A 26,525-nucleotide genomic window follows, 5' to 3' on the forward strand; every position below is an offset into this window, starting at 1 on the left:
TGACCAGAGCCAAGCCACTGAGGTGAGATAGTTGCTGGGGAAAGGTAGTTTGGCCAGGCCCTGGACAGGGTTTGATGCCCGGCTGAAGTTTGGACTTTGTCCTGCAGATCTTGGGCAGATTGCAAAAATATGAGCAGAGGTTTAAAGAAAGGCGACCCGGGCGGAAGAGTGGCTGCCTCCCTGCCCAGACGTGGAGGGAACTGGAGAAGCTGGCCGTGGGAAGGAAGCAGGAAGGTAGGACCGATTCCAGGCCTGACCGAATGAAGGGGAGGGCAATGGTGCCAGGGCAACTAGGAAGGGCCCGGGCCCGGGCCCGGATTGAGGCAGAGGTGTGCCAAGGTAGCAGGCCTGGCCGGCGCCGTGCAACCCGAGAGCGCTTCGCCGCGGCGCAGCGCCCCTAGCGGCAGCTCCTCCCCCCACGGGAGACCCGGCGGGACGGGCCCGCCCTCCCCGGGTCCCGAGGACACGTGGGCGCCCCGGCCCCGCCCCCGCCCCCGGACTACACTTCCCAGCATGCTGCTGCGTCGGGGGCGCTAAAGGAGGGCGCCATGGCCGGGGCCGCGGGGACGCGGCTGGGACTGCAGGCGGTTAAGCGAGTGTTGGTTCGTTTCTGTCCCTTCGAGACTAACGCGGAGGCGACCAGGTAAGGGGGCGCCCCGGGCCCCGGCCCCCCCGCCCCCCGGGCCCTCTGACTCGGGCTTCTCCCGCTCGCAGGCGGTTCCTCCAGGCTGTGAGCAGCGAGAAGGTCCGCGCCTCCAACCTCAACTGCGCGGTGCAAGTGGACGTGAGGCACGACGGCTCCGAGCCCTGCGTGGACGTGCTGTTCGGTGGGTGCGAGTCCCGGCCCCGCGCCCCGGCCCGGCCCGGCCCTCCAAGCCGCCTGCCTGACCCCGCTTTTCTTTCTCCAGGAGATGGCGACCGGCTGATCCTGCGCGGCGCCCACCTCACGGCGCAGGAGATGCTGCTGGCCTTCGGCTCCCGGGTGCAGGCCAAGAGCCGGAGCGGCGCCCCCGGGGACCAGGGCTGAGCGGCCCCGGGGCCCGGGGCTGAGGGCCGGGGGCGGGCGCAGGGGCGGGGCTGAGGCCAATAAACGCGAGTCTCCGCGCTCTCTGCCTCTTGACTGCGTCCGTCGGGGGGCGGGCCGACGCTCCGTCACTTCCGCTCGCGCGGGCCGCGCACTTCCGGTCTGCCGGCTCCCGGCGTGGCGCTCCGGGGCCAGGATGGTGCGGGGCGAGCGCAGGCGCCGGGCGGGGCCCCCGGCGGAGGGGCCGCGGGCCGCGGACAAGGCGGGTCGGAGGCGGGAGGGCCGGGCGGGGGGCGGCCCGGGCGCGGGGCCTCGGCGCGGGCCCGGGGGCCGGGGCGGCGGGGGCCCGGGGGCGGCGGCGCTGGCCGCGCTGGGGGTGGCGCTGGCGCTGGGGCTGGGGCTGGGGCTGTCGTGGCGCGGGATCGTGGCCTGGCAGCGGGCGCGGCGCGCCGTCACCCCGCACCCGGCGCCGCCCGCGCTGCCGCCCGCCGCCCCGGCGCTCTTCTGGGGCACCTACCGGCCGCACCTGTACTTCGGCATGAAGACGCGCAGCCCGCGCGCGCCCGTCACGGGTAACGGGGGGACCCGGGGGACGCGGGGGGACCCGGGCCCGGGGGCACGCGGGGGACGTGGGGGCACGCGGGGGGCGGCCCCGGCGCTCACCCCAACCCCCCCCCCCCCAGGCCTGATGTGGCTGCAGCAGGGGGGCCCCCCGGCCGGGCCCGGGCCGCTGCGCCACACGTGCGAGCAGGGCGACGGCGTGGGCCCCTACGGCTGGGAGCTGCACGACGGGCTGCGCTTCGGGCGCCAGCGCCTGCAGGACGGGGCGCTGCTGCTCACCACCGAGTTCGTGAAGCGGCCGGGCGGCAGCCACGGCGGGGACTGGAGCTGGAGGGTCACGGCCGAGCCGCAGGTGAGCCGGGGCCCGGGGGGCCTCCCCGCTGCCGCGGCCGGGCTTTGACTCGTGGGTTTCCCCTCTCAGAGCCTCCGGGGCCCCGGGCCGCCGCTGCTCTCTCTGTTCTTCTACGTGGCCACTGACGGGCAGGGCGCGGTGACGCCGGACCCTGGCACCGGGGGGCAGCTGAAGGGCATCGATGGCCACACCGAGGAGCTCGGGGACTTCCGGCTTACCCTCCTGCCTCCTACTGACGCCCAAGGGGCAGCCTCAAAGCACGGCAGGTAAGGGCAGCTGCCCGGGACCCTGGCTGACCCCTCCCTTCCCATCCTCCTTGTTTCTCCACTTCCCCACCTGCTCACTCCTTCTCGTCTTCCCTCAGCTACAACGTCCTCTGGATGCCCAGCCCGGGCCTGCACCTGCTGACGGAAGCAGTGAAGAACCGGCTAAACCGGTGGTTCCAGCACCGGCCCCCTGGGGGTTCTCCAGAGCGCTACCTGGGCCTGCCTGGATCCCCTCAGTGGGAAGGGGAAAGTCCCCAGTCGGGCCCCGGGGTCCAAGGGCAGGTCGTAGTCCAGCAGCTAACCCTGAAGCCCCCCTTCCAGGTCGAGCTGATTTTTGAATCGGGAAGCGTGGGGCGGGGGGAATCCCGTCCCGGAGGGCGTCTGGCTGGACCGGTGTTCTCCCGGGCCCTGGAGACCCACATCGCGGCCTTCACCAACCGATTTGAGGAGACCTTTGGGCTGGAAGCACGAGGCCTGAGTTCGGGAGAGCAGGCTCTGGGACGGGCAGCCCTAAGTGGGCTTTTGGGGGGCTTTGGCTATTTCTATGGGCAAGGCCTGGTGCTACCAGATCCTGGGGATGAAGGACCAGAGGAGGAGCCAGCCCCAGCCCTTTTCCCTCCTGCTCCACTCTTCACAGCTGTCCCCTCGAGATCTTTCTTCCCTCGTGGCTTTCTGTGGGATGAGGGTTTCCACCAACTCGTGGTGCACCGCTGGGAGCCCCTTTTGACTCGGGAGGTGCTGGGCCACTGGCTCGGGCTGCTGAATGCCGACGGTTGGATTGGGCGAGAGCAGGTCCTGGGAGAGGAGGCCAGGGTGCGTGTGCCCCCACCTTTCCTGGTACAGAGAGCAGCCCATGCCAACCCCCCATCCCTCTTGCTGCCTGTGATGCGAATGCTGGACGGTGGAGATGCTACTGACTTGGACTTCCTGCGAATAGCTTTTCCTCGCCTCCAGGCCTGGTTTACTTGGCTTCAGCAAAGCCAAGCAGGCCCTCTCCCCCTGTCCTACCGCTGGCGGGGCCGGGACCAGGCTGCTGCTAGCCTGCTGAACCCAAAGACATTGCCCTCAGGCCTGGATGACTACCCACGAGCTTCACACCCATCGCCCCACGAGCGGCATTTGGACCTGCGCTGCTGGGTGGCTTTTGGGGCCAGCGTACTGGCCAGGCTGGCACAAAAGCTTGGCGAGACCCAGGCGGAGGCTGAGCTGGCCGAACTCTCGTCCAGATTGAGGGATGAGGAAGGCCTGGATTTGTTGCACTGGGCCCCCGAGTTGGGAGTGTTTGCTGATTTTGGGAATCATACAGGAGCTGTCCGCCTCGCGAGGGGTCCACAGGGGCTGGTGAGAGTGGTAGGTCGTCCTCCTCCCCAGTTACGGTACGTTGATGCCTTGGGGTATGTCAGCCTCTTTCCCCTGCTCCTCAAACTACTGAGCCCTGAGTCCCCACACCTGGGGCCCCTGCTGGACCTGCTGGCAGACAGCAGACACTTATGGAGCCCTTTTGGTTTGCGATCCTTAGCTGCCTCCAGCTCTCTCTATGGACAGCGCAATTCAGAGCATGACCCACCATACTGGCGAGGGGCTGTGTGGTTCAATATCAACTACCTGGCTCTGGGTGCCCTGGATCACTATGGGCGCCTAGAGGGCCCCCATCGAGCTCAGGCTTCTCAACTCCACGCCAAACTTCGAACCAACCTGGTGGGCAATGTGTGGCGCCAGTACCGGGATACAGGCTTTTTATGGGAACAGTACAGCGATCGCGATGGTCACGGCATGGGCTGCCGGCCGTTCCAGGGCTGGACCAGCCTCGTGCTCCTCGCCATGGCTGAGGACTACTGATCCCCTCCTATCCTCCAAACAAACATTCCTTCCCATGTCAGTCAACTCAGGACCAACTCGCTGGCCAGCCTTTCCCAAATCACAATCCTTCATCCTAGGCCTGCAGTGCTAGGAAATGACTGACCCACCACTCCCTCAGCCCCCTCTGCTGCTGCTGGGGGGGCCAGAGCCCCACGTACGACGCAGGGAGGCGGGGCGCTGGCTCCTCCTCTCCGGAGCTCTTCATCTCAGGTGTTGCCCCACCTTTGTCTAGTAGTAGTCTTGATGGAAGGTGGTGGTGAAGTCAAGAGTTTTATTTTTCTAAATTAAAAGTTGTCTTCCTGTGGCTTTTGACTCTCCTCTAAAACTCCCCTTAGCCCAAGGCTCAAAATAATCCATATTCACACCCAGCTAGTTAAATCTCTTTAATAAGGAGACCTGAGGTGTTGGGTATGTGTATGGGAAGGGCAACCACCACTCTCTCTGTATCTGTAACCACCACAGCCAGAATCCCTTCCCCCAGGGGCCAACCTGGCCCCTTTCTGGCTGAGACACTTGGGGGAGGAGAGGCCCCTGGTCCAGGGCCTCAGAGAGCACAGCTCTGCCTGGGCCTGGGCCCCTCAGAAGAGACTGGGAATTCGCAGGGGGCAGGCTCGGCAGGGGCGCCGCTGTCCCGCAGTGGGAGGGGCCCCGCCGGCCCCAGTTTGGCAGGACCTTGGTCGACCAGACCGTGGCAGGTACCGGGACACAGCTCGATTCCCGAATCCCCAGTCAGCCTGCGATGACGGCAGGACCGGTTTGGGGGTGCTGGACTCTCCCCTTCCCCCATATCCCCGGGCTGACCTTGGGCAGCCACCCCTGCCCCACTCTCCCGTTGGCCCCCGTGGGAGTGGGGCCCGGAGGGGTCTTCCGCGGGCCCAGGTGGGGAGGGGGGGCAGCTGGAGGCACAGGAGCAGCTGGTACAGTCGCTGGAGCTGGGGGACGGGGGTCCGGGGGCCACGCTGTATGGCGGCGGCGGGGTTCCGGGGCGGCAAGCGACGTCCTCGTAGGCGGGAAGCTTGAAGGAGGTGAGGAGGCCTGAAAGGGAAGAGGCGGGTCGGGCCGGGCCGGGCCGGGCCAGGAGGGGCGGGGCGCGGGGGCAGCCGAAGCCTCGGCTCCGGGCCTTACGCGAGTCCAGCGCGGAGCGGGCCGGGCCGGGGCCGGGGCCGGGGCCAGGGCCGGGCCGGGCGCCGTGGTAGGCCAGCAGGTTGATCTCCCGCTGGCGCTGCTGCTGCTGCAGGCGGAGCTTGGCCCGGCGGTGGCGGAGGGCGCAGCAGCAGCTGAAGAGGAGCAGCACGGTCCAGAGCAGCCAGAACCCTGTGGGGCGGGCCCGGGGGCCCCACAAGTTTCAGGCGCGGGCCCGGGGCGGCCCGGGGGGAGGGGTGCTGGGAGGGGACCGGCCCGCGGACCCCCGGGGCCACTCACACCACAGCTCGTAGTAGTAGGTGCAGCAGCCGGTCTCTCCGCAGCAGTGGCCGCTCTCGCACACGTAGGGCTGGTGGTTGGCTCCCGGGCACAGCTCCCTAAGCTGGGGGGGAAGCGGAGTCAGGGGGGGCCGGGCCGGGCCCGAGAGCAAGAACAGCACGAGCCACGCCGCCTCGGGGGAGCAGACAACTTTAATCATCGGAGCGCGTCCCCGGGGCCGCCCCAGCCGCGCCCCTCCGCCTCCCGCCCCCCCCACCCCCCCATGACAAAGCCGCCCCCGTCGCGACCCCCCGACAGTCCCCGATGGGCACACGAACGGGCACTTCCGGCCATCCTCAGACGGGGTGGGGGGGCGGGTGACGGCGCGGGGCGCCCGCCGCTCAGACCTCGGCTCCCCGATACCTGCCGCACCCGGAGGGCCCCCCAAGTTCCGTGGCTGCCGTTCCCGGGACCGGCCCGTTCCATGCTGCCGCCTACAGGGCCGGGCGGGGGGTCGCCCCCTCCGCCGCCGCCACCTCCGCCGGCCGGCACTCCGCCGCTTCCCGGGCCGCGGCCGGCGCAGTCTCGGCCCGGCCCATCGCCGCCGCCGCCGCCGCCGCCATCGCCCGCCGGACGCACGGCTCCCGAGCCTGGCGGCCTCTCGGCCAATCAGCGAGCGCGTGGCGTCAGCCGCCGCCGATCGGGACCCGCTCCTGGCGGCTCGGCCAATGGGAAACAGCCTCTTAAGGCACTTCCGGAGACCTACGCGTCGCCGCCATCCGCCCGGACACGGGAGCCCGGGGACAAAGAGTCGAGAAGCGATCGCCCGACGCCTCTGATCGGCGCCGGCGGCGGCCAATGGGAGGCGCCAGCTCCGCCTCGGGGGCGCCGAGTCCACCAATTAGGGTCCGGGGCCTCGAGAGGAGGCCGCCTCGGGGGCCGCGGCCCGGAAGGATTGGCGGAGCGTCGCTCGGCAGCGCGAGCGGGAGGCGGGGGGAGGGGGCGGAGTCCTCAGGTGGCCGCCAGGGGCCCCGGCGGGGCGGCGCGGGCGCCCTCGGGCGGGCCCAGCCGCAGCTGCAGGTTGAGGCGGTAGCAGCGCAGGCTGCAGAGGGCCCGGCCCGTGCGGGAGCAGGCGTAGCGCCGCGGGTGCGGGCAGCCCGGGACGGAGCAGCGGGGCCGCGGGCCGGGCGGCGGCGGCGGCGGCGAGGCGGGGGCCGGCGCGGGCACGCCCGCGGGGAAGGACAGGGTGGCGCCGCGGGCGCCGCTGCTGTAGCGCACCATGGGCGCGGCGGCCGCCGCCCGGCCCCCCCGGCGCTCCCCGCGCGCCGCCCCGCGGCCCCCGCGGCCCGGCGCCGCCGTCTTGGTCAGCCGCTCGATGGTCTGGTTCTTGTGCTCCTCGGCGCGCCGGGCCGCCTGCAGCCGCCGCTTGCGGGCCCGCTCCTCGCGCTTCAGCAGCATCTCCTCCGTGAGCGCCGGCGCGCCCGGGGCCGCGGGCAGGGCCAGCATGGGCGGGGGCTGGCTCCGCGCCTTCTGCAGCAGCGCCCTCTGCGGGGCGGGGTGGGGGTCAGCGGGCGGCGGCCGGGCCGGGCCGGACCCTGCCCTGGACCCCCGGCCCAGCCCCGCTCCGGCCACGGCCCCGGCCCCGCCCCGGTCCTGCCCCTGCCCCGGCCCCGGCCCTGCTCCTGCTCCTGCCCCTGCCCCGGCCCCTGCCCCTGCCCCTGCTCCTGCTCCTGCTCCAGCCCTGGCCCTGCTCCTGCTCCTGCCCCTGCCCCGGCCCCAGCCCTGCTCCAGCCCCGGCCCTGCTCCTGCTCCTGCTCCTGCTCCTGCTCCTGCTCCGGCCCCAGCCCTGCTCCTGCTCCGGCCCCGGCCCCAGTCCCGGCCCCGGCCCGCCCCCCGCCCGCACGCACCTGGCGCGCCGTCAGCAGCCGCTCGTTGATCTCCTTCTTCAGGTCCCCGTTGTCGTCCAGCTCCCCCTTCTCCAGCGCGTCCAGCCAGCGCTGCTCCTCCTCGTCCTCGCGGCCCCCCAGGCCCCCCGCCAGCTCCCCGAGCGGGGACGGGGACAGGTTGCTGTCTTCGTCTGCGGGCGAGAAGCGGCGTCAGGTGGGGTGGCCCGGGGGGGCCCGGCCCCGGCGGCGCCCCCCACCCACCCCGGCTCTCACCCAGCCAGGCTCGGTACTGCTCGATGGGGACGCCTTCCATGGGCTCCTCTTCATTGTCCACCACCATGAGGGGCGAGGGCGACCGGGGCTCTTCGGGGATCACGGTGAAGGTGGGCACGCTGCAGGAGGAGGCCCCCCCCGGCCCGGGGCGGTCAGAGCGGTCGGCTCGGCCCTCCCCTCCCACAGTCCCGCTGCCCCACCTGGGGCTCGGCTCCCCTCCAGATCCCGCCTCGGGCGCTCCCCCGGGTGACCCCGGCATCCTCACGGGGGCCATGAGCTGCGGAGGGGGTCGGCGCCAAGGACCCCGAGCCGGGCCCGCCGCGGGCGCCCCGCCTCACCTCTTGGTGCCCAGGACCTGGCCCCCCAGCTTGATCCGCAGCTTGAGCTGGGCCGGGGCCGGGCCGGGGCCGGGCCCGGGCAGCGGGGGTCCGGGCCCTTCCTCCTGGTGCTGCTTCTTCTTGTGCTTCTTCTTGTGCTTCTTGTGCTTCTTCTTGTGGCCGCCGTGGCCGTGGCCGCTCAGCTCCAGCTCTTCTCCTGCGGGGGGCGGGGGGCGGCGCGCTTAGCCGGGGCCCCCGGGGCCGGGGCCCTGCCCGGGAGCTGGGGGGGGCGGGGCGCGGAGGTGCCATGACGACCGGGGAGGCACCGGTCCGGGGGGGGGGGGTGTTGTCATGGAGATCGCGCGCCGGTTGGCCCCGGCCCGGCCCGTAGGGCCCCCCACCCCCTCCCGGCCGGGCCTCCCCCGGAGCCGGGCTCCCTGCCCCGGGCCCGAAGCCCGCCCGGCACCACCTACCGGGCTCCGACCCCTCCGCGGCCCCGGGGGCGCCTCCGCGTCTCCACAGCTTGCTCATGGGCAGCCGGAGCCGAGAAGGACCGGGAAGGACCGAGACACGCGCGGAAGACCCCCTTCCGCCCCGCGGAAGCCCTGCTCCCGGAAGTGCATCCACTCCCCTTCCGCTCGTGCCCAGGCCGGCGGCCATCTTTGTGCGGGGCCGACCCGGCGCCCAAATGCTTCCCCCGGAGAAACAAGGCCCGTCCTCGGGGCTCTAACTCGGGTTCCCCTCCGCGGCGGGCCGGCCCCGCGCTGGACGCCCCCCTTTCATTCCCCACCTTGGGGGGAAGCTTTGGGGCTCAATTCGGGGGGAGAGCTCTCATTCCGAAGGCAAACTTTTATATTGATATGTGTAGATGTAGATACACATATGGAAAAATATCGTTTTTATTTATTTATTATTATTATTATTTTGCAAGGCAGTGGCAGCTACATTATTAAATGTCTGAGGTCGGATTTGAACTCGGGTCCTGCTGACTTCGGGACCAGAGCCCTGCGCCACCTAGCTGCCCCATATATAATTTATTTTTTTTATTTATTTAAGGCAATGGAGTTAAGTGACTTGCCCAAGGCCACACAGCTAAGGCATTAGTAAGTGTCTGAGGCTGGATTTGAACTCAGGGCCGGCACTCTATCCACTGCTCCACCTAGCTGCCCCCTAATATATAATCTTTAAAGTGTACTATTTTTTCGTTTAGGTTTTTGCATGGCAATGGGGTTAAGTGGCTTGCCCAAGACCACACAGCTAAGGAATTAGTAAGTGTCTGAGGTCGGATTTGAACTCAGGTACTCCTGACCCTAGGGCCGGTGCTCTATCCAGTGCGCCATCTAGCGGCCCGGCCACCTATCTGGTTCACATCCTAGCACTCTGAACAAAATTTCCTGCCAATCTCCCCAAGGCTTGCGACGGTCTGGTTCAAGGATCCCGATCAGGTGCTTGATAAAAGCTCGTAGATCCGCTTATCCGACATGCACTTCCTGTTTTCTCAGCTGAAGAAGGAGGAGACCAGTCCTGATCAGTGCCGATGGCGCTTAGTATTCTCCGCCAGACCCACTGTATACGCCCGCGCCGACTCCTTGAATGCCGGGGCTGTTTTGGCGTTTCTTTGTATCCCTGGTGCTTAGCACACAGTAGGCGCTTAATAAATTCTGCACACAGGACATATGTATAGGCACCCTGCCCATACACCTGCCCACATGTATCTCCCATCGCAGCGATTCTCTTCAGTGCTGCCTGGACACCTGTACGCACCCGTAGGCACATCCACAGCGGCGCCTACAAGGCAGTTTTCAGCCACTTCCATCGCTTCCCAGATTTTCACCGTGTTTTCCAATCCTCGAGCCCTCTCCAGGGTGTACCTGAACGGGGACCCCTGAGGATCTTGGCAGAGCCCATCTCTGGCCAGGATTCCTCCAGCCAATTAGCATTGAGGGTGGAGCCAGCACCCCCAAACCAGCTTCTTTGGCTCCGCCCTCACCTCAGGTAAGGCGCCCGCCCTCTCCTCCCCAAACCCACAGTCTCCAAACTTGAGGGAAATCCAGATTAGGTGCGGCTTTCACTCACTGGCTCTTAATGAGGGGTGGGCTCAAGTGACCTCTCCGGGGCGGGGCTCTCCTTCAGGTAACTTGGGAGTGAGGGTTCCTCTTCATTGGTGTCCTAGGTGTCCCCTCCCGTGGCCAGGGGCGGGTGAAGTTTGGGAGATTCCCGGGCTTTGAGAGTGGGTGAGGGGGCCGGGCCAGGCGTGGCTGGGCGTGAAGGGACGGGACAAAGCCAGGCAGGACAGGACAGGAGCCCAGAGATGAGAGGAAGTCCGGGACTGAGTTTAGAGCCATCCAAGACTTGGTAATCGCAAACAGAGGGAAAAAAATAACCAGCCTCACCGGACAAAAAGAGCCTAAAGCCAGGGCGCCCCGGGACGAAAGAACCAGGGAAAGGGTCTGGTCCGATCCAGTGTTAAGACAGACCGAAGAATGTTTTCCCGGCATCACCGGAGTCGGGTCACTGTAGCCCGGGGTTCTGCCCTAGAGATGGAATTCAAACGCGGCCGCTTTCGCCTCAGCCTTTTCTGCGACACCCCAGAGGTAGGAGACCCTCCCCACCCCTCCCTGCCTCTCGGATTCTCTCCTAGGATTCGCCCCCCCTTCTCCTGGAAGGGGTGGGGCAAGGGGTGGATCTTGCAAGTGCCACAATCTAGGGTGTTGGCTTAGAAAAACACTTAACTGCTGCCCCCGCCGACTTTTCTCAGCCTCTATAGTGTACGATGGGGCTGGCCCAGTCTGAGAAAATCTCCAGGTTGAGCCCCCCACTTTAGTGGCCGCAGTTAAGTCTTTAAAACTTCCTGGAAGCCGATTCCTCTTATCCGCTCTATGCCCACAGACACCTGCAACCCTTTAGTTATGTTTAGGACACCTAGAACCAGTTCTCCATAGCACAACCTCCCTTACAAGGTCTGGTTCTTAGAATCCTCCTTGATCCCAGAGAGCCCTCTCCGCCTCCAGTCTAGAGACTTATTTAATTGGAATTGACTAGAAGCAGGTACTTGGGACGGAGAGGTAAACAGTTTCTACTTCCCAGGAGTTGAGGGACCAATATGGAAGAGAAAGGGAGACCGGTCACTTTGCACTTCCCCTCCCAAACTATCCATCTTCAGTTGTTAGGTTCCCTCCAAGGGTTCATTCTTATGAATGGAGTGGAATTGGACCAGGGATGAACTTTCATGTCCAAGCCAGATCTGATATACTAATCTGGAAGAGTTCTTTCTTTGTAATCTGCTAAGGGTGGAGGGGAATGTGGCTTGTCTTTCTGGTAAACTGTGTGTGTGTGTGTGTGTGTGTGTGTGTGTGTGTGTGTGTGAGAGAGAGAGAGAGAGAGAGAGAGAGAGAGAGAGAGAGAGAGAGAGAGAGAGAGAAGACAGAGAGACAAAGTGGGAATGGGAAAGATTTCTGGAAGAGAAGTGTCCAGTCTCCTAGTATTAGTGCCTTTCCTTCAGTTCTGTAAGGATGAAATGGTACTCAGGTTATTAGAGGAGCTATATTTAACCAGATTTGGCCATCAGTGTGATTCAGTGGGTCTAATTTCCTCTTTTTGGGTCTCAGTTTTCCTAACCAGTTAGGGGTTCTTAACTTTTTTGTTATGGATCCCTTTGGAATTTCGATGACTCCTATAGATATCCTTCTGGGAATGTTTATAAATGAACACAGAAACTATAGAATTACAAAGGAAACCAGAGATGAGTATAGTAAAGAGGTAATCTTCCCATCTAGTATCTGGTTTCCTTCTCCCCCCAGATCTGGAAAGGTTTCCACCTGCCCACCTCCTCTTTCCCCAGCTGAGATTCCGGTTAGAACTCTTCCCCTGGGAACAAAGGCCCTATTCATTGCTCTCTCCTCCCCTACTCTGCTCCCTCGGTACAGCTGCCTCCAGGAAGGGAAGGGCTGACTACTCTAAAATGCCACCCCCAGCTTCTGTACACCAAGGGTCGCCACCATTACCCTGTAGTCCCAGGAGTCAGAATCCCTAGGCCTAGGAATTGCTGAGGTGTTTATTGGGGTAGAATTTTTTAGTTGTGGAAGGCAAAGGCTTTCCCCTCCTCCCAGTTGAAGCCACCCTAAACTTAGATCCAAGAGGTGGGGCATGGATGTGAGGGCGGAGCTGGAAATACAGACCACTGCCAGCCTGGGCTAGGCTACAGTTTGGAAACACAGTCCTAGGCTAGAGGACACTGGACAGAGAGAGAAGGGCTGGGCTTGGCCCAGGATAATGGGGCGGGGCCTGGATTGCTGTGACCTTGTGGGTCACTATGTGCTCCGGTGGGAGGGGGGCAAGAGCTGCAGCTGGCGGGGGACTGGGGCTGGTTTCCTGTCTGGAAGGGAAGGGGCCCCGAGAAGGGATTATGTGTACAAGGGGGAAAGAGCTGCATTCAGGCCCTGCCCACCTAGCCCCCTCTCTTTGCTGGAAAAGGGTGAGGTAACTGGGGAGAGGCTGGGGTGGGTTGGACTGGGCTGGCCCGAGGCGGGGCACAAGCAATCGTGGGAGGGGTAATTTGGAGTGGATGGGCTGTTTCCACTTCCCGGGCTCTGTAGCTGCCTCATTCTCTCCACACCTCCATCCTCCCTACTAAAAAAGCTGGGCCAGAACCAGTTTCCCAATAGGAAACCCCCAACCTTCATCTGCTCCTTGGGAACCCTTAACAATCATGTGAAACCTGCAGCCAAATGCTCCTTGATTCCCATTCCCACCCCCCACCCCCTGGGGCAAAATATCTCCATTCTGCTTCCCCCTCCCCCCATAATACCCCTCACCCCCATCTCCTTACACATTGGCCCTCTGTCCACTGGGCCAGTGATGTGGGCGGAGGCCAGGGAGGGAATGAAAGGCCCTTTCTCTTCCACAGCTGGGAGAACAGCTGCCATCAGACCCAAACTGGATGCTCAACTCTGCCTAGGGGCCCCCTCTGCCAGTAGCCCCCCTCCCCCTCAGCTGGTTCTCCAGACCCTCCCTTCTCCCCTCCCACCTTCCTTTCCCTTCCCCTCCCTCCATCCTTGCTCCCGCCTGGGGCGGTGTCTGCAGCTGTGGAGAAAGTTAGTCGTGGCAACCTAAGGGAGTTTGGGGGTTGAAGAGAGGAATCGGGGGTTACTTCAAGACAGAACTGAGGGCCACAGAGATGCAGAATAGATTGCACATCCTAGAAGACCTGAACATGCTGTACATCCGGCAGATGGCGCTCAGCCTGGAGGTAACACCCCCCACCCCCCCACACCCCATACCGCAGGGTGACTGCCTACTCTGCCTGTGTCTGAGCCTTTCTGAATTGTGGTCTGGTGGGGATGGGGTTGGGGACGACGATGGCCTGGAGAGCGGAAGGAGTCTCCTTGCAGGACTGTCTATTTTACAGGCTGTTTGAGAGTGGCTTTCATGTGGCCACTCCAAACTGCCATCTTGAGAGCAGCCAATGCTTTGTGGCTCACATTCTGTGTTGTTCACTGTCCTTTCTCCTGCCCCCCCCCCCCACACACACACCTCCACACATTCTGGAAGTTGCTTGTTGCACATGTGACTTTTCTGGAAACCAGGAGAGGGGTGAGGACTAAGAGAAGAAACAGCACCATGAGTGGACAATGGGAAATAACTTCCTTGGACCTCAGTTTTCTCATCTGTAAAATGAGGGCAGGGAGGTGAGGGGAGGTTAGGGCCAGATAGTCTCTGAAAGTCCCTCCAGAAAGAGCAACTCAGTGAGAAAGTTAGAGGAGATAGGAGGTGTTCAGAAGCATGACAGCCAGTGGTTGTATGGGGCATGGAGATAAAGGGAAACAAAGTAAGAAATAGGCTTGGGGTCAGTCTAGCCCTATAAGTGCCAATTTCTCTCTACCCACTGTATATCCGAGTCCTTCCTTATTGTTTGAAATCATATACTGCTGACCATCTCTCCCTGTTTCATACTGGGCCACGGGACCCAGATGGCTCAGGAGGAAAAACCGAGGCTGGTGACTTAGAACAGCATCCTCCTTAACTCCAGTTCAGTGTTTGTCATGGCATCATTTCCCCTGATGACATGATCTTCTTTGAAAATGAAGAACAGGGGGCAGCTAGGTGGTGCAGTGGATAGAGCACAGGCCCTGGAGTCAGGAGGACCTGAGTTCAAATATGACCTCAAACACTGTGTGACCTTGAGCAAGTCACTTAACCCCATTACCTTACCAAAACAAAAAAAAATGAACAAACATCAGCCCTATGCTATGGGAGTTATGCTTACCAGCATGGTCTAAGATGATTGAATTATATTGAATGACTAGAATTCCCTTTTTCTGCCTCTCCATCTCCACCAAGGTAGGGGAGGAATGTGGAGAAGGACTTGTGAAAAGTGCCCAAAGTTTGGTCAGGAAATCTAGAGTGAGTGAAATTAATGTGTAAAAGAAGATGGATTCTGGAGGTGAATTTAATGTGCTTTTGAAAGGGGCATAGAAAGAATAGTTATTATACCCAGTGACACATATATGTCACCAAACTTGGGTTTGAGCCACTTATGATCTTGAGCAAATGAGCTCATTATTGAGCATCAATCTACTACCCTGAAAAAATGGAGATAATGTTACCCACATTTACAGGGATACTGTGAGAAAAGTTTTAAAAACCTTAAGGTACCATAGAAATGTGAGGTAGTAGGTGTATCACATATGAAGCAGCCAGGACAAGGGATAGGTATCCCAATGAGTACCTGAGTCAAGAAACAAAACAAAAGTAATAGTGCTAGAAGCTAAAAGGAGCCATCAGATCTGAAGTGCAGGATGCTGCTGGGGGTCAGCAGAGACTGACATCAAGGAGTCTGGGGAAAATCTAGGGGAACTGCATTTGAGAATTTGGCCTAGAAGAGGTAGTCCATTGTCTGAAGGGGGAGCACTAGACATAGATTCAAAAACAAGATTCCTGAATTCTCCTTACAAATGGGGCAGGGAGTGAGGAGGGAGAGGGGATCCAAGGTAATGGGATGCTAGCCTGGCCACATTTGTGATGAGAGACTGAGACCAGGGTCTATATGGTCATCTTGGAATGTCAGGGTCCGAAGCTGGAAAGCAAATTGCACAGCTGGTTTTCCCCTTCATGTCTGGCTTGGCCGTGAGCTTCTCTGTTCTACCCCCTTTCCCCACTTGGAAGTTCTTATAGGTAAGGGACAGCTTCCCAGGTGGAAGGAAGGGGTCTTCCCGGACTGGGGCAGAATCTTGTTTAGTCTGTGGCCCGCCCCCTCGGGATCAGTTCTTGTGCCCAACAGCTAGAACTTTGCCCACGGATCCTTAACTCCCTTGGAGAGGAGAGGATAAGAGGGGGACTGGGGCTCTCTCCTTAGTAGTCTACTGCTACCGGCGCCCCTACGCCCCTGCCTCCATTACTCGGGGTGGGTCGGGGCACCGAGTGCCAGTGAGGAACTGGGGGGGTGGGGGTGGAGCTCCAGGGCGTGGCCACCGTGGGGGTGGGGCGGGGCTTGGACTGTAGGCGGCACGCTGTGGGTGGGGGCTGCTGCATTTGAGGAGGGGACTGCCGGGACCCCGGGATGGTGGTTCTGAGGCCGAGAGAGGCGAGAGCTGGACACACGTCCCTGCTCCCCTGGCCTCCCCCCGCCCCGGCTGCTCTCGCGTCGGTTGGGAGCTGATGTCACCCGAGCGCTGGAGGCGTAGGGAGGACGCGGGAGGATTCGGGCCGAGCCTTGCGGCGCTGGCCCGGGGCTGGGCTGGCCAGTCGGGATCCGGGAGCTAAAGCCGGCGGCGGAATGGATGGAGCCGGGGAAGGACGAGTAAGTGATGCCCGAGGGAGAGAAGAGCCCTGAACCCGGCAGCCCGACACTTCCACCTAGGGGCTGTGCCTCAGGGCAAGGGCCCTGGGAACAGAGTCGTGGCTTGGGGGCCCAGGGAATCCTATCCCCTTCCACAAACCCACACAGCGCTGCGTGGGCAGCCCCTGCGGGGCGCACGGAAGCGGGCAGACAGCTCACAGTGAGTGACACCTGTCTACACCCAGTGGATCTGGGGGGTTTTCCTAGAGAAGCAGGACTGGAAGGTACTTGAGTGGCAGGGGAATGAAAAGGGAGAATTCCAGATAGACACAACGTGGGTGAAGGGAACTGAGAGGAGTAGGTAAATGGAGTCAGGAGAGACCAAAATTGGCTTTTAGAGAAGGGGGGCATGGGATCCATAAGTCTGAGCTCCAAGCAGCAAGGGGAGGGAGTTGGGGTGAGGGAAGAGACTGAGGTAGAGGTCTAGGAATTTCACAGCGGGGAGAACCCTTCTCTTCTAGCAGCTGCTTCCCTTAAGTTTTGGGTGTGGAGAGGAGCATGAAATGGAGCTGGGTAATGAGAGCAGCATGAGAGGTGAGGGCTGCTGGGAGATGAGCATGTTTGGGGATGTTATTTGGAAGTGCTGTGACTCAGACCTGCACCCAAAATCCTTTGCTGAGGAGCCTTAACTCAAAACAAAACGTTAATGGTTTCCCTCTGGCTGTGGGATACAGGCATTCATGATCCTCACTTCCTGCATTTTGCCACAACTCCCCCCAAAGAAAAGTCTTGGTCAAAGCAAACCAGACTCCTAGCATGTTCATTTCCACACAGTTTCTTCACCAGTAAACTGGTCCATCTCTGCCCTTCTACCATCAAAATTTTAGCCATTCATCAAAGCTCGGCTGAAATATTCTCTCCTCTATGGAAATTTATCCAATTAATCCAATTAGTAGTGGGCGTTTGATTTCCTCTCAATTCTTACCTAGCTTTTGATCTTTATCTAATACATCTATGACATACTGCCTTCCATTGTTGTTATATGTGTGTCCAGATCTCCTCGGTGAGTTTCAGAATAGAAACCACCCTTTTCATGTTTATATAGCTCCCGTGGCCCTTCATTACAGTGAGTTGTAACTAGTAAGTGCTCTGTGGATAGATAAATCACCCCGCTTATTATCTGGGCCTTGGTGTCCCTGAGTATAAAATGGATAGGGTGTTCTTTATGTCCCCCTTCTACCCTAACATTCTGCTATTCCTTGCTGCTCTAACCAAAGCTCTTGCTTTTCACTCTGCCTTTCATCTATATTGTCCCACTCTCTATTTTAATCAATAAATTTGTAATTTTCCTACTCTCACTTCCCAACAAGAATTTAACTAAGATTCTCCTGCTTCTTCTGAATACAGAACTGGACTCAGGGTGCATGGGTCTTTTTGCTGTAAAATTCTAGGTACAGACTGACCTGTAGGTCAAATGGGCCAGAGGAGTTGGTAATCTCTCACTTTTTCCCTTTCCTTCCCCCTATATTTTAAGGATCCTCTTAAAATTTCAGGCTTCCCTCCCCCCCAGTCCCCCACCCTCACCCCCAGAAGTTTTTAAAGTAGGAGATTCCCTCCTTCCATGTAGTTCACCTCTGGGTTCTTGCATCCCACAACTCTTAAATCTTCATTCTGTGTTACAAGATACCATTTGTTGGTTTATGGCAATCCATGTGGGTTCAGCCCCCAGCTAGAGTGTAGGAGATGAAAGTCCAGTCATTTCAGATAGTGTGTGACTCTTTTTTTTTTAGATTTTTTTTTTGCAAGATACTCCTGGCCCAAGGGCTGCTGCTCTATCCACTGTGCCACCTAGCTGCCCCCCTGTGTGTGACTCTTCATGGTCCCATTTGGGGCTTTCTTAGGAAAGATAATGGAGTGGTTTGCCATTTCCTTCTCCTGCTCATTTTACAGATAAGGAAACTGAGACACAGAGTATTAAGTGACTTGCTCAGGGTCACACAGCCATAGTAAGTATTTGAGGGTAGTTTTGAACTCAGATCTTCCTGACTCTGGGCCCAGCTCTCTATCCACTGGGCCACTTAGCTGCTCTAAAGTACATGAAAGGTATATGTCACACTTTGGTGACTCCCCTAGTATCCTGCTAACCCTGAACTAATGTTTCATTCATTCAACACTATTTGTGTATGGTTGGGGAACTATGCAATGTAATTTTAAGGCTGAAGATTAAAGGTAACTAAGACATAGTTTATTCCCTAAAGTATAAGCAAAGGGGAGGCTTCTTTTTTTTGTTTTGTTTTGTTTTGTTTTTTTGCAAGGCAATGGGGTTAAGTGGCTTGCACAAGGCCATATAGCTAGGTAATTATTAAGTGTCTGAGGCTGGATTTGAACTCAGGTACTCCTGACTCCAGGGCCAGTGCTCTAGCCACTGCACCACCTAGCTGCCCTCTTTTTTTATTTTGGGAAGATTAAAGCAATGAATTTAGAAACAAGTCTGGGTAGTGTTTTTAGGATAATTTGGAATAGGGGAAAAAGAGGAGTCAAGGAGATTAACTTAGGAGGCCATAAAGATAGCTCATTATTTATTTAACTCAATTTTTCCCAAGGCATTCCTAGACTCAGTTTTAGGGGAGAGTGTGAGAGAATCCTGCCTCTTCAGCCCTACCAGTTGTTTCTCTTTTCTCAGGATACAGAGCTGCAGCGGAAGCTGGACCATGAGATTCGGATGAGGGAAGGAGCCTGCAAGCTGCTGGCTGCCTGCTCCCAACGGGAACAAGCCCTGGAGGCCACCAAGAGCTTGTTGGTCTGCAGCAGCCGCATCCTCAGCTACATGGGGGAATTGCAGCGTCGAAAGGAAGCACAGGTGCTGGGGAGGACAGCAAGGCGGTGAGCAGGGGGAGGAAGCAGAGGAGATAAGTTTGGGCTGGGGAGTGGAGGGGTTCTTGCACCAAGCAAATACTTTCTAGAGCCAAAGATGCTCACTGGGGAACCATAATTCATTTAATTAATATATACTGAGTGTCAACTGAGTATCTAGACCAAATGGGTTAGGCCAGCATGGGTAGTATTAGAGTGGCAAAGAGAGTTTGGTGCATGTGGTATCTTGAGCTACAGAATAGATAGAGGGTCATCTCTGGAATTACTGTGCTGAACAACCATCAGGCTTCTAGAACTAGTTCACTCATTGACTGTGACATTATTAGGCAGGCTTCCTCACAAGCTCTTCCAAAATGGCCCTGAACATAGAACCCAGTTCTGTGGCATTGGATATATCCCAAGCAAGGAGGTTGGTAGTATACCCATCAGCTTTTGACAAGAATGTTAAAGGGGGTGACTGCAAAAAAAAGGGGGGGGGGAAGATGGCAGGCTTTCAGTGTGCTCTGAAACAGTGGGACCTAATGGAATAACCAAGAGTTTAGGGCCTTTATCAAGAAGGCTATCTGTGCTGTTAAAAATTTGGGCTCTAGTGTCAGAGAGACATAAAGTCAACAGATACATGAGCTGGAAGACACTAGGTCCATACCATACACTTTCTTTTGAGAGATATCATGGGTAGAGGACTGGATTAGGAGGGAGACTAGAGTTCAAACCCTACTGAGACACCTATTGGTGTGGTGATTAGCCCAGTTTCCCCATCTGTAAAATGGGACAGGGCTGAGGGTGGAAGGAAGGAATGGATTTTAAATCTATAATCCTAGTTGGTAAAATTTGATGAGCATGATAGGAATCCAAAGTATTGGAGATGAGTATTGATAGGGTGGATGGAAAACCTTAGAGTTTAGATCACTGTAATGGGAGACAGATTAGCAAAGTAAATCAAGAAAAGGTGCCAGTTACTTGGTATGGAGGGTAAAGGAGAAGTTGGCAGTGATATCAGTGTGAGACTTAGACTTGAAAGGGCTAGTTCAGCTTTCTAATTTAAAAAATGAAGAAAGGTGAAAGATGAAGTAACTTCCCCCAAGTCCCAGGGGTAGTAAGTTTTAGGACCAAGATTCCAAACCAGGTCCATTGGAAGTTCTAATCACCAACCCAGACCCCCACAATCCTTGAACCACAATGGCAGGTCAGCAAAGATAAACTTCAATGCTCTTCCCATTGATCGGCTCACCAGGAGTTCCTTATTAATTACCTGATGTGTTTCTTTATGCTCTTTCCATCCCTCCTTCACTACCCCACAATATAAAAGGGAAGGGTAAATGGAATCATGGGTCAGAGAGAGAGGAGATGGGCAATATTAATTAATGAGAAAAAAAATAACAATTTTGAGTTTGGAAACTACCCATTTGAGTCAGATTCATTCTACTCCTGTAATATTGGTTTTATGTGTATTATCCTCACTGAATAATTGGCGAAATTGAGTCTCAGTCAGAGCACTGGATTCAAACTGAGGTCTCACTCTGAAATTCATTACTCTTTTCTACCATGGAAGAAGGGACCCAATACAGCAAGATTATAATTCTTGCAAGATATTTGAGCCAGGGAATGTGAGTTTATATATAACTCTCTAACCATGTGTGCACATGAGTGAAGACATAATGAAGGGATCACCGGCATGAATAACAGGGTTAATGAGCAAATATAAAAATTCCTAGGGCCATTCAGCCCCTTATTGCTTTATCCTTTTGTCACTCCATGTCAACCATATCAGTAAACTATTATCCTGACACAGAACAAAATTCTGGATATAGGAGTTCCTGGTATTGGGATGGTCTGTATTCCCTATGTTTCTGGCTAGGGGTTGGAGGGGGGGAAAGGGTAAGTGTTTAACTATGATAACATGCTTATTTCTTTCCCTGCATCCAAGGCCTTCAGAAACTGGGCCATCCAATGAACGCTCCCCATGTCGCGGCACAATTTGTATCTCTGGTAAGGAACCTCGGGTTCATTTTCTCTGACCCTTAACTTCACTCCATCCTGGCATCCCCTTCCATGACTCTCTCTACCTACAGGCTCTTTTCTTGGGGCTAAAGAATAATGTCCAAGGGGTCTATAGTTGCTCTTGGGGCACCTCCCTTATTCCCCTGCTGCCTCAACCCACTCTGGATCCCTTCTCCTCTAGATATCCGAATCCCTCTCATGTGGAAAGACACAGAATATTTCAAGAACAAGGGAGGTGAGTCTCATAGACTGCTATCTTTTCCCTGGGGAGTAGACTGGACAAAGTCCCCAAGGGACTCAGTCTTCCCTGTTGATGGAGATAACTTGCAATGTCTGTCAGTCTGTCTATCGCCTCTCCCTATTTGACTTCTGGCTTCTCTACCTTCAGACTTACATCGATGGGCTGTCTTCCTGTTGCTGCAGCTGGGGGGGAACATCCAGGACACAGAGATGGTCTTGGTAGACAGGACACTAACAGACATCTCCTTTCAGAGCAATGTTCTTTTGTGAGTCCTTAAACCCCTCATCCTTCCTTATTCTCCAACCCAGACCAGATCCTTGGGAGAGGTATCCAGGGTATGTTTCTGAGGGAAGGTAGGCTATGGGAGGTAAGATCCTCACCCTGTAGGCCTCTTCTCCCTCCACTGAAACTCTCTGGGATCTCCTTGGACTTATTCCAGAGCCCTTTCTTATTTCACCCCATCTTTTGCAGTGCTGAGGCAGGACCAGACTTTGAGCTGCGGTTAGAGTTGTATGGGGCCTGTGTAGAAGAGGAGGGAGCTCTGGCCGGGGCCCCACGGAGATTGGCCAGCAAGCTCAGTAATTCTCTGGGTCGATCCTCGGGAAGGCGCGTTCGGGCTTCCCTGGATGGTACTGGTAGCTCTGGGAGTAGCAGTACAGCCAGCCCTATCCTGCTGCCCACTCCAGCCGTAGGGTAAGACATTATCTCTGGACCCTGTGGCTCTCTCCAAAGGTCTCTGACCCTCTCACTGGGCTGTCTTGGAAGAAAGGGAGACGTATACCACCAAAGAACATTGACATGGGAGGCAAGACATATATTGCCCAGGACATGTCTGGGTAAATAATAGCAAGGAGGGCTAGTCTCAGAGGGGTTTCAAAAGGCCGTGGAGGGAGGTGACCCTGGAGTGGATTTTTAGTGAAAGAAGAAAGCCCTGGGGCAGCTAGGTGGCACAGTGGATAGAGCACTAGCCCTGGAGTCAGGAGGACCTGAGTTCAAATCTGGCCTCAGACAAGTAATAATTACCTAGCTGTGTGGCCTTGGGCAAGTCACTTAACCCCATTGCCTTGCAGAAAAAAAGAAAAAGAAAGAAGAAAGCCCTTAATGCCAAAGGAATAGGAGAGTTGCTTCACCAACCATATAGTCATTTGATTCCTCCTGCCTTATGACACTTCCCCACTGGCTAGTCTCCATTCTTGCTCCCATCTGTTTCTTTGTATCTCCCACAGGGGTCCCCGATACCACCTCCTGGCCCAGACTACCCTGACTCTGGCTGCGGTACAGGATGGTTTCCGTACCCATGACCTCACCCTCACTAGTAATGGTGAGTGCCCAGGGGCAGGGTGGACGGAGTAAAGTCTAATTCTGGATGGAGAGAAGAGGGGGCCCAGTTCAAGGGCTCCCCTCCCCTTTCCCAACATCACTCTGTTCTCTCTAGAGGAGAGCCCAGCCTGGCTGCCTCTGTACGGCAGTGTGTGTTGTCGCCTGGCAGCTCAACCTCTCTGCATGACTCAGCCTACCATGAGTGGCACCCTCAGGGTGCAGGTGAGGGGAGGGAAGAACCAAAGGCGTGGGAGGGAAGGAGAGAGAAAAGAGGGTTGTGGAAAGGTACTGAGAGAGGAAATAAGCAGGAGAGCTGTTCTAAGGAAAAAAGTCAGGAAAAGCTGATTGAGGGTCAGAACAGGGCCTGTGGGTTAGAAGTAGATAAGTGAATCATCACCCTAAATTCAGGCTAAGTGAGGGGCACAGTGAGGGGAGGGAGGGATGGGCCGGCTAGGGAGGAGGGTGGTGACAGAAAGGGACTTCCAACCGTGGCTTCTTTACTCTGGCCGGCAGAACTGGGGCCAGGTACACGGCATCCTGAAAGGAACAAACCTTTTCTGTTATCGCCATCCTGGGGAAGCCAACACGCAGGAAGACCCGTTGTTCACCATTGCAATCAACAAGGTGAGGGTGTCCGCTTGGTCAGACCTGGTCCTTGGACAGAAAAAGGGCTCCCACCCTTGTAGACTTTACAAGAATACTTCCCCGCATTAGGGTAGCTAGGTGGCGCGGTAGATAGAGCATCGGCCCTGGAGTCAAGAGGACCTGAGTTCAAATCCAGACTCAGACACTTAGTAATTACCTAGCTGTGTGACTGTGGGCAAGCCACTTAACCCCATTGCCTGGCAGAAACAAAAATAAAATCCCCCAAACTGCCCTGCATTGACACCCCCACCCCGAGATCTCAGTGAGACTTGACCTGCCTCCACTCAAAACAGCAAAATGGCTCCAGGAAATGCAGCCACCTAGAGATACTTATTTGCCATTTGCCAGGCTAAGATCCCAACTGATACTTTTTCTGTGTATATTGGTAACTGTATTTCAATTTAACTGGTTTACTTTGTTATCCAACATGATTTATTTTTGAGGTTAAAAACATGTTGGATAATAAAGGAAACTAATTAAATTGAAATAGTTACTTCTGTACGTCTCTGTCTCTCTAATTTTTTTTAAAACTATACTAAAAAATAAATATATTTTTAGTATAGTTTTTTAAAAAAAGCAGGTTAGGGTTCTAGGTTTTAGAAGGACCTTAGAAAATAATCTCTACAGTTCAGCGACTCTTTATTTCCCAACCTACCCTGTCTGTTCTCTAGGTTTGACTTTATCCAGCTTGACTTTCCATATTCTGACTTTTTGTGAAATCTGGGCCTCAGTTTCCTTGTCTGTAAAATGAAGGAATGGAAGGGGATTGAACTTGCTATTTGCTAAAATTCAGCTGTAGATCTCAGTCTTTTTTTTTCTGGTTTTTGCAAGGCAATGGGGTTAAGTGGCTTGCCAAGGCCACACAGCTAGGTAATTAATAAGTGTCTGAGACCGGATTTTAACCCAATCCTTCTGACTCCAGGGTCAGTGCCCTATCCTCTGTGCCACCTAACTGCTCCTAGGGCTCAATCTTAAATCATGCTGTCCCTCTCTTTCTGTGTCCAATGTTTTCCATTAGCCTCTGATTCTGTCTGGCCCTAGGTTCCCACACCTTTTGTCAGAGAGGACATATGCTAGTAAGTGATTGTGTCACCACCCAATGGCATACTCCATAGGAGTTACCTGAAAAAAGAGGGAATGGCGAGGAGGAAGGTGACTCTGGTACTTGGATAAGACCTGAACTTCTCCAAATTTACCCAGGAGACCCGGGTCCGGGCTGGGGAGCGGGACCAGAGTCAGAAAGGACCCCTCACCCTCAGCATCAGTAACCGGTATGGGGGGGATGAAGTGACCCACACATTGCAGATGGAAAGCCGGGGTGCCCTACAACATTGGATGGAGGCTCTGTGGCAGCTCTTCTTTGACATGAGTAAGTGGGTGTAGGGCACTCCTAGGGTGCGGTGGAGGGTAGGGCCTATGGTGCCCCTGGGAGAAATCTTAATAATTTGAGTTCATGGTCCACAGAGTTCTTGGAGCTCTTAGAGATTGGGGACAAGTGGGGCCAGAGCCACACAGCTCCAAGAAGGCTCTGACTGCCGGGAGAGTTAGCAGTAAGCTGAAACTGCTCTCTGATCCATAATTGGGGGGCTTTATTGGGGAAAGAAGCCAGAGTGATGTCTAGGTGGCCAGCTGCCCCACCATGGCCTGCACTCTACTTCTCCCTGCTTGTAGGCCAGTGGAAGCAATGCTGCGATGAGCTCATGAAGATAGAAGTACCTCCTCCTCGCAAACCACCCCCGGCACTGGCCAAGCAAGGCTCACTCTACCATGAGATGGGTAAGGGAAACACCATGGATGGGAACAGGAGGGAAGTGGGTGCTCCAGGAAGCCAGGAGAATGGAGGCAGGGAGATGGAAAAGGGTCCCCAGGCACCTCATCTTTGAACAGAACTATAACTAGCTTGCTTCTCCTTCCTGTCTGGCCCACCCTATTTTCACTCATTCACCTCCAGCTCTGTCCTGTTCTTAGACCCACTTATCTCCCCCTTTGATTTTCTCTCAAAGGACCCACTACCTCTCCTGCAGTTATCTCTGATCCCCTACACAGACCCACTCACTTCTCAGACACTGTCACCTCTGACCCTCTTCTCAGATCCACTCATTTCCACCGTCGCTTCTGTCCCTCCCCTCAGACGTACTCACTACTTAGACCCACCACCTCTCCTCCTATTCATCTCTGATCCACTTCTCAGATGCACTCCTTCCCCACTGTTACTTAGGAGCCTCTTCTCGGGACCTCCTCCCATCCTCTCACTGTAACCTTGGACTGTCCCATGAACCACCACACTCCCTCTCCCAGATCACAATTTCTCCTCCTTTCTTGGCCTGTTTTCTGACCTCTCCTCCTGTTCTTAGATTATCCCTAAAATGATTTCTTTCTGTCGAGTTCTCCAGGCCTTTTCCTTCCTAATTTCTTCTTTTCTGTCTCCCCTTCCTCATGCTGGTCTCGGCTCCGGGACCATTTCCCTTCCTTTTCTTGGTTCCTCTCTGCCGTACCATCTTCTCCCCCTACCTCCCTTCCTTCAGCCTTGGTCCCAGGGGGCCCAGGCGAGGGGCTACTGCTCCAGGATAATGCTGTATCAGCCGAGATCCGGGCTCTGCTCTCCTCCTATTACAGTGACAGGTGACAGCTGGCCTGGTGGCTGGGAGGCGGTCTGGAGGGTAGGGGTGGCTTAAAGCAAGTCTGGGGATGAAGTTCTGACATATACCCTTTCCCCAAATACCCTCCTGGTACTGCAGCTATTGAACCTCTCGATGACATCGCAGCAGTGACGGACATCCTGGCGAAACGGGAGGGGCCCCCCCTAGATGTTACCCCATCTTGGCTGGCATTATTTACAGAGAAGCTTCCCTCCTCAAAGCTCCCAATTCATGCATCCCGAAGCCCCTCTCCACCACGTGCCTGCCCAGGCCCTCGAGCCACTCCATGGGGCCGGCCCCGGACCCTCTCTCTGGACGCTGCCCCCCGGGGCCGCCCCCCTCTTCCTCCCCGCTCCAGTTCTAGTTCCAGCTCTGGCTCCGGAAGCCCAGCACCCCGACAACGGTCACCTCCAGCCCGGGGTTTCCGGGCAAAAGCCCGGCCCTGGCTCCAGTCACCTGTGTGAGGGGTTGTAGCAGGGGGTGCTACTGGAAACAGGGTAAATAATGCTGGAAGAGGAAATGCCTTCTGAAGTCACTCAAAGGAGTGATGTCAGAGGACAGTCAGTGGTACCACTGAGGAGGGTCTTGGATGGCCAACTTGATGCATAGCTCTGCTGTGGTTTTGGCGGGCGTGCACACCCCCACCAACTGTGGGGTCACCATGAGAGGGCCTTGACCACAGCTGGCTGGTGGACCCCAGCCACTTCCTGAGAGAAAACTGGAACACCCCCAGGCCAACTGCACTACCGCACCTCGGGCAAAAGTGAGGTGGGAAGCCCTGGAGGCTCTGGAAGGAGGGAATTGTAACCCCTGAAGGGCCTGCTCCCATTGTTCTCCCCACTCAGTCATTAAAGTCTATTTAATATCATGTAGTTGAGCTCCAGTGTTTTGGCTGTGGAGATGACAGGGAGCTCCCAGGCTTTTACAAGTAATCACTACTTTATTGGGTTTTAGGGGTTATTTTTTGCAAGGCAGTGGGGTTAAGTGGCTTGCCCAAGGTCACACAGCTAGCTAATTAAGTGTCTGGGTCCAGATTTGAATTCAGGGTCCTCTTGACTCCAAGGCTAATACTCTATCCACTGTGCCAC

The 26,525-nt window shown here is 57.1% G+C and overlaps 5 protein-coding genes across 14 annotated transcripts; 3 read left to right on the forward strand and 2 right to left on the reverse strand.

Annotated features, from left to right (window-relative positions):
• The first annotated feature begins 228 nt into the window (after positions 1-228).
• Positions 229-1,106, forward strand: MRPL53 (mitochondrial ribosomal protein L53). The gene is made up of 3 exons (XM_074230033.1): positions 229-643; positions 715-827; positions 909-1,106. The coding sequence occupies exons 1-3, from the start codon at positions 549-551 to the stop codon at positions 1,025-1,027; spliced, it is 327 nt and encodes a 108-aa protein (XP_074086134.1). The 5' UTR covers positions 229-548; the 3' UTR covers positions 1,028-1,106.
• A 48-nt stretch (positions 1,107-1,154) lies between these two features.
• Positions 1,155-5,014, forward strand: MOGS (mannosyl-oligosaccharide glucosidase). The gene is made up of 4 exons (XM_074230012.1): positions 1,155-1,596; positions 1,708-1,937; positions 2,007-2,203; positions 2,302-5,014. The coding sequence occupies exons 1-4, from the start codon at positions 1,221-1,223 to the stop codon at positions 4,040-4,042; spliced, it is 2,544 nt and encodes an 847-aa protein (XP_074086113.1). The 5' UTR covers positions 1,155-1,220; the 3' UTR covers positions 4,043-5,014.
• On the reverse strand, positions 4,436-5,972 carry WBP1 (WW domain binding protein 1). Of its 2 annotated transcripts, none has more exons than XM_074230030.1 (4): positions 5,888-5,972; positions 5,486-5,657; positions 5,189-5,377; positions 4,436-5,098 (listed from the first exon to the last, which is right to left on the reverse strand). In XM_074230030.1, the coding sequence occupies exons 1-4, from the start codon at positions 5,948-5,950 to the stop codon at positions 4,608-4,610; spliced, it is 915 nt and encodes a 304-aa protein (XP_074086131.1). In that variant the 5' UTR covers positions 5,951-5,972; the 3' UTR covers positions 4,436-4,607. The 2 variants fall into 2 exon arrangements, with proteins under 2 accessions (XP_074086131.1, XP_074086133.1); XM_074230032.1 differs by having other exon boundaries at positions 5,486-5,588; positions 5,888-5,971.
• A 503-nt stretch (positions 5,973-6,475) lies between these two features.
• On the reverse strand, positions 6,476-8,592 carry INO80B (INO80 complex subunit B). The gene is made up of 5 exons (XM_074230028.1): positions 8,414-8,592; positions 7,962-8,157; positions 7,624-7,742; positions 7,372-7,541; positions 6,476-7,009 (listed from the first exon to the last, which is right to left on the reverse strand). The coding sequence occupies exons 1-5, from the start codon at positions 8,469-8,471 to the stop codon at positions 6,476-6,478; spliced, it is 1,077 nt and encodes a 358-aa protein (XP_074086129.1). The 5' UTR covers positions 8,472-8,592.
• Positions 8,414-26,305, forward strand: RTKN (rhotekin). Of its 9 annotated transcripts, XM_074230020.1 has the most exons (14): positions 8,414-9,043; positions 9,151-9,208; positions 9,443-10,534; positions 18,401-18,600; positions 20,519-20,580; positions 20,774-20,827; positions 20,981-21,098; positions 21,305-21,526; positions 22,060-22,154; positions 22,269-22,375; positions 22,667-22,777; positions 23,999-24,167; positions 24,470-24,574; positions 25,537-26,305. In XM_074230020.1, exons 3-14 carry the CDS (start codon positions 10,424-10,426, stop codon positions 25,899-25,901), a joined length of 1,719 nt encoding a protein of 572 aa, XP_074086121.1. In that variant the 5' UTR covers positions 8,414-9,043; positions 9,151-9,208; positions 9,443-10,423; the 3' UTR covers positions 25,902-26,305. The 9 variants fall into 9 exon arrangements, with proteins under 9 accessions (XP_074086121.1, XP_074086122.1, XP_074086120.1 ...); XM_074230021.1 differs by having other exon boundaries at positions 8,414-9,935; positions 10,310-10,534; XM_074230022.1 differs by lacking the exons at positions 8,414-9,043; positions 9,151-9,208 and adding an exon at positions 12,847-13,188 and having other exon boundaries at positions 10,447-10,534.
• The last annotated feature ends 220 nt before the right edge of the window (positions 26,306-26,525 follow it).

This window comes from Macrotis lagotis, chromosome 3 (genome assembly GCF_037893015.1).
Source record: "Macrotis lagotis isolate mMagLag1 chromosome 3, bilby.v1.9.chrom.fasta, whole genome shotgun sequence".
Taxonomy (NCBI): Eukaryota; Metazoa; Chordata; class Mammalia; order Peramelemorphia; family Peramelidae; genus Macrotis; species Macrotis lagotis.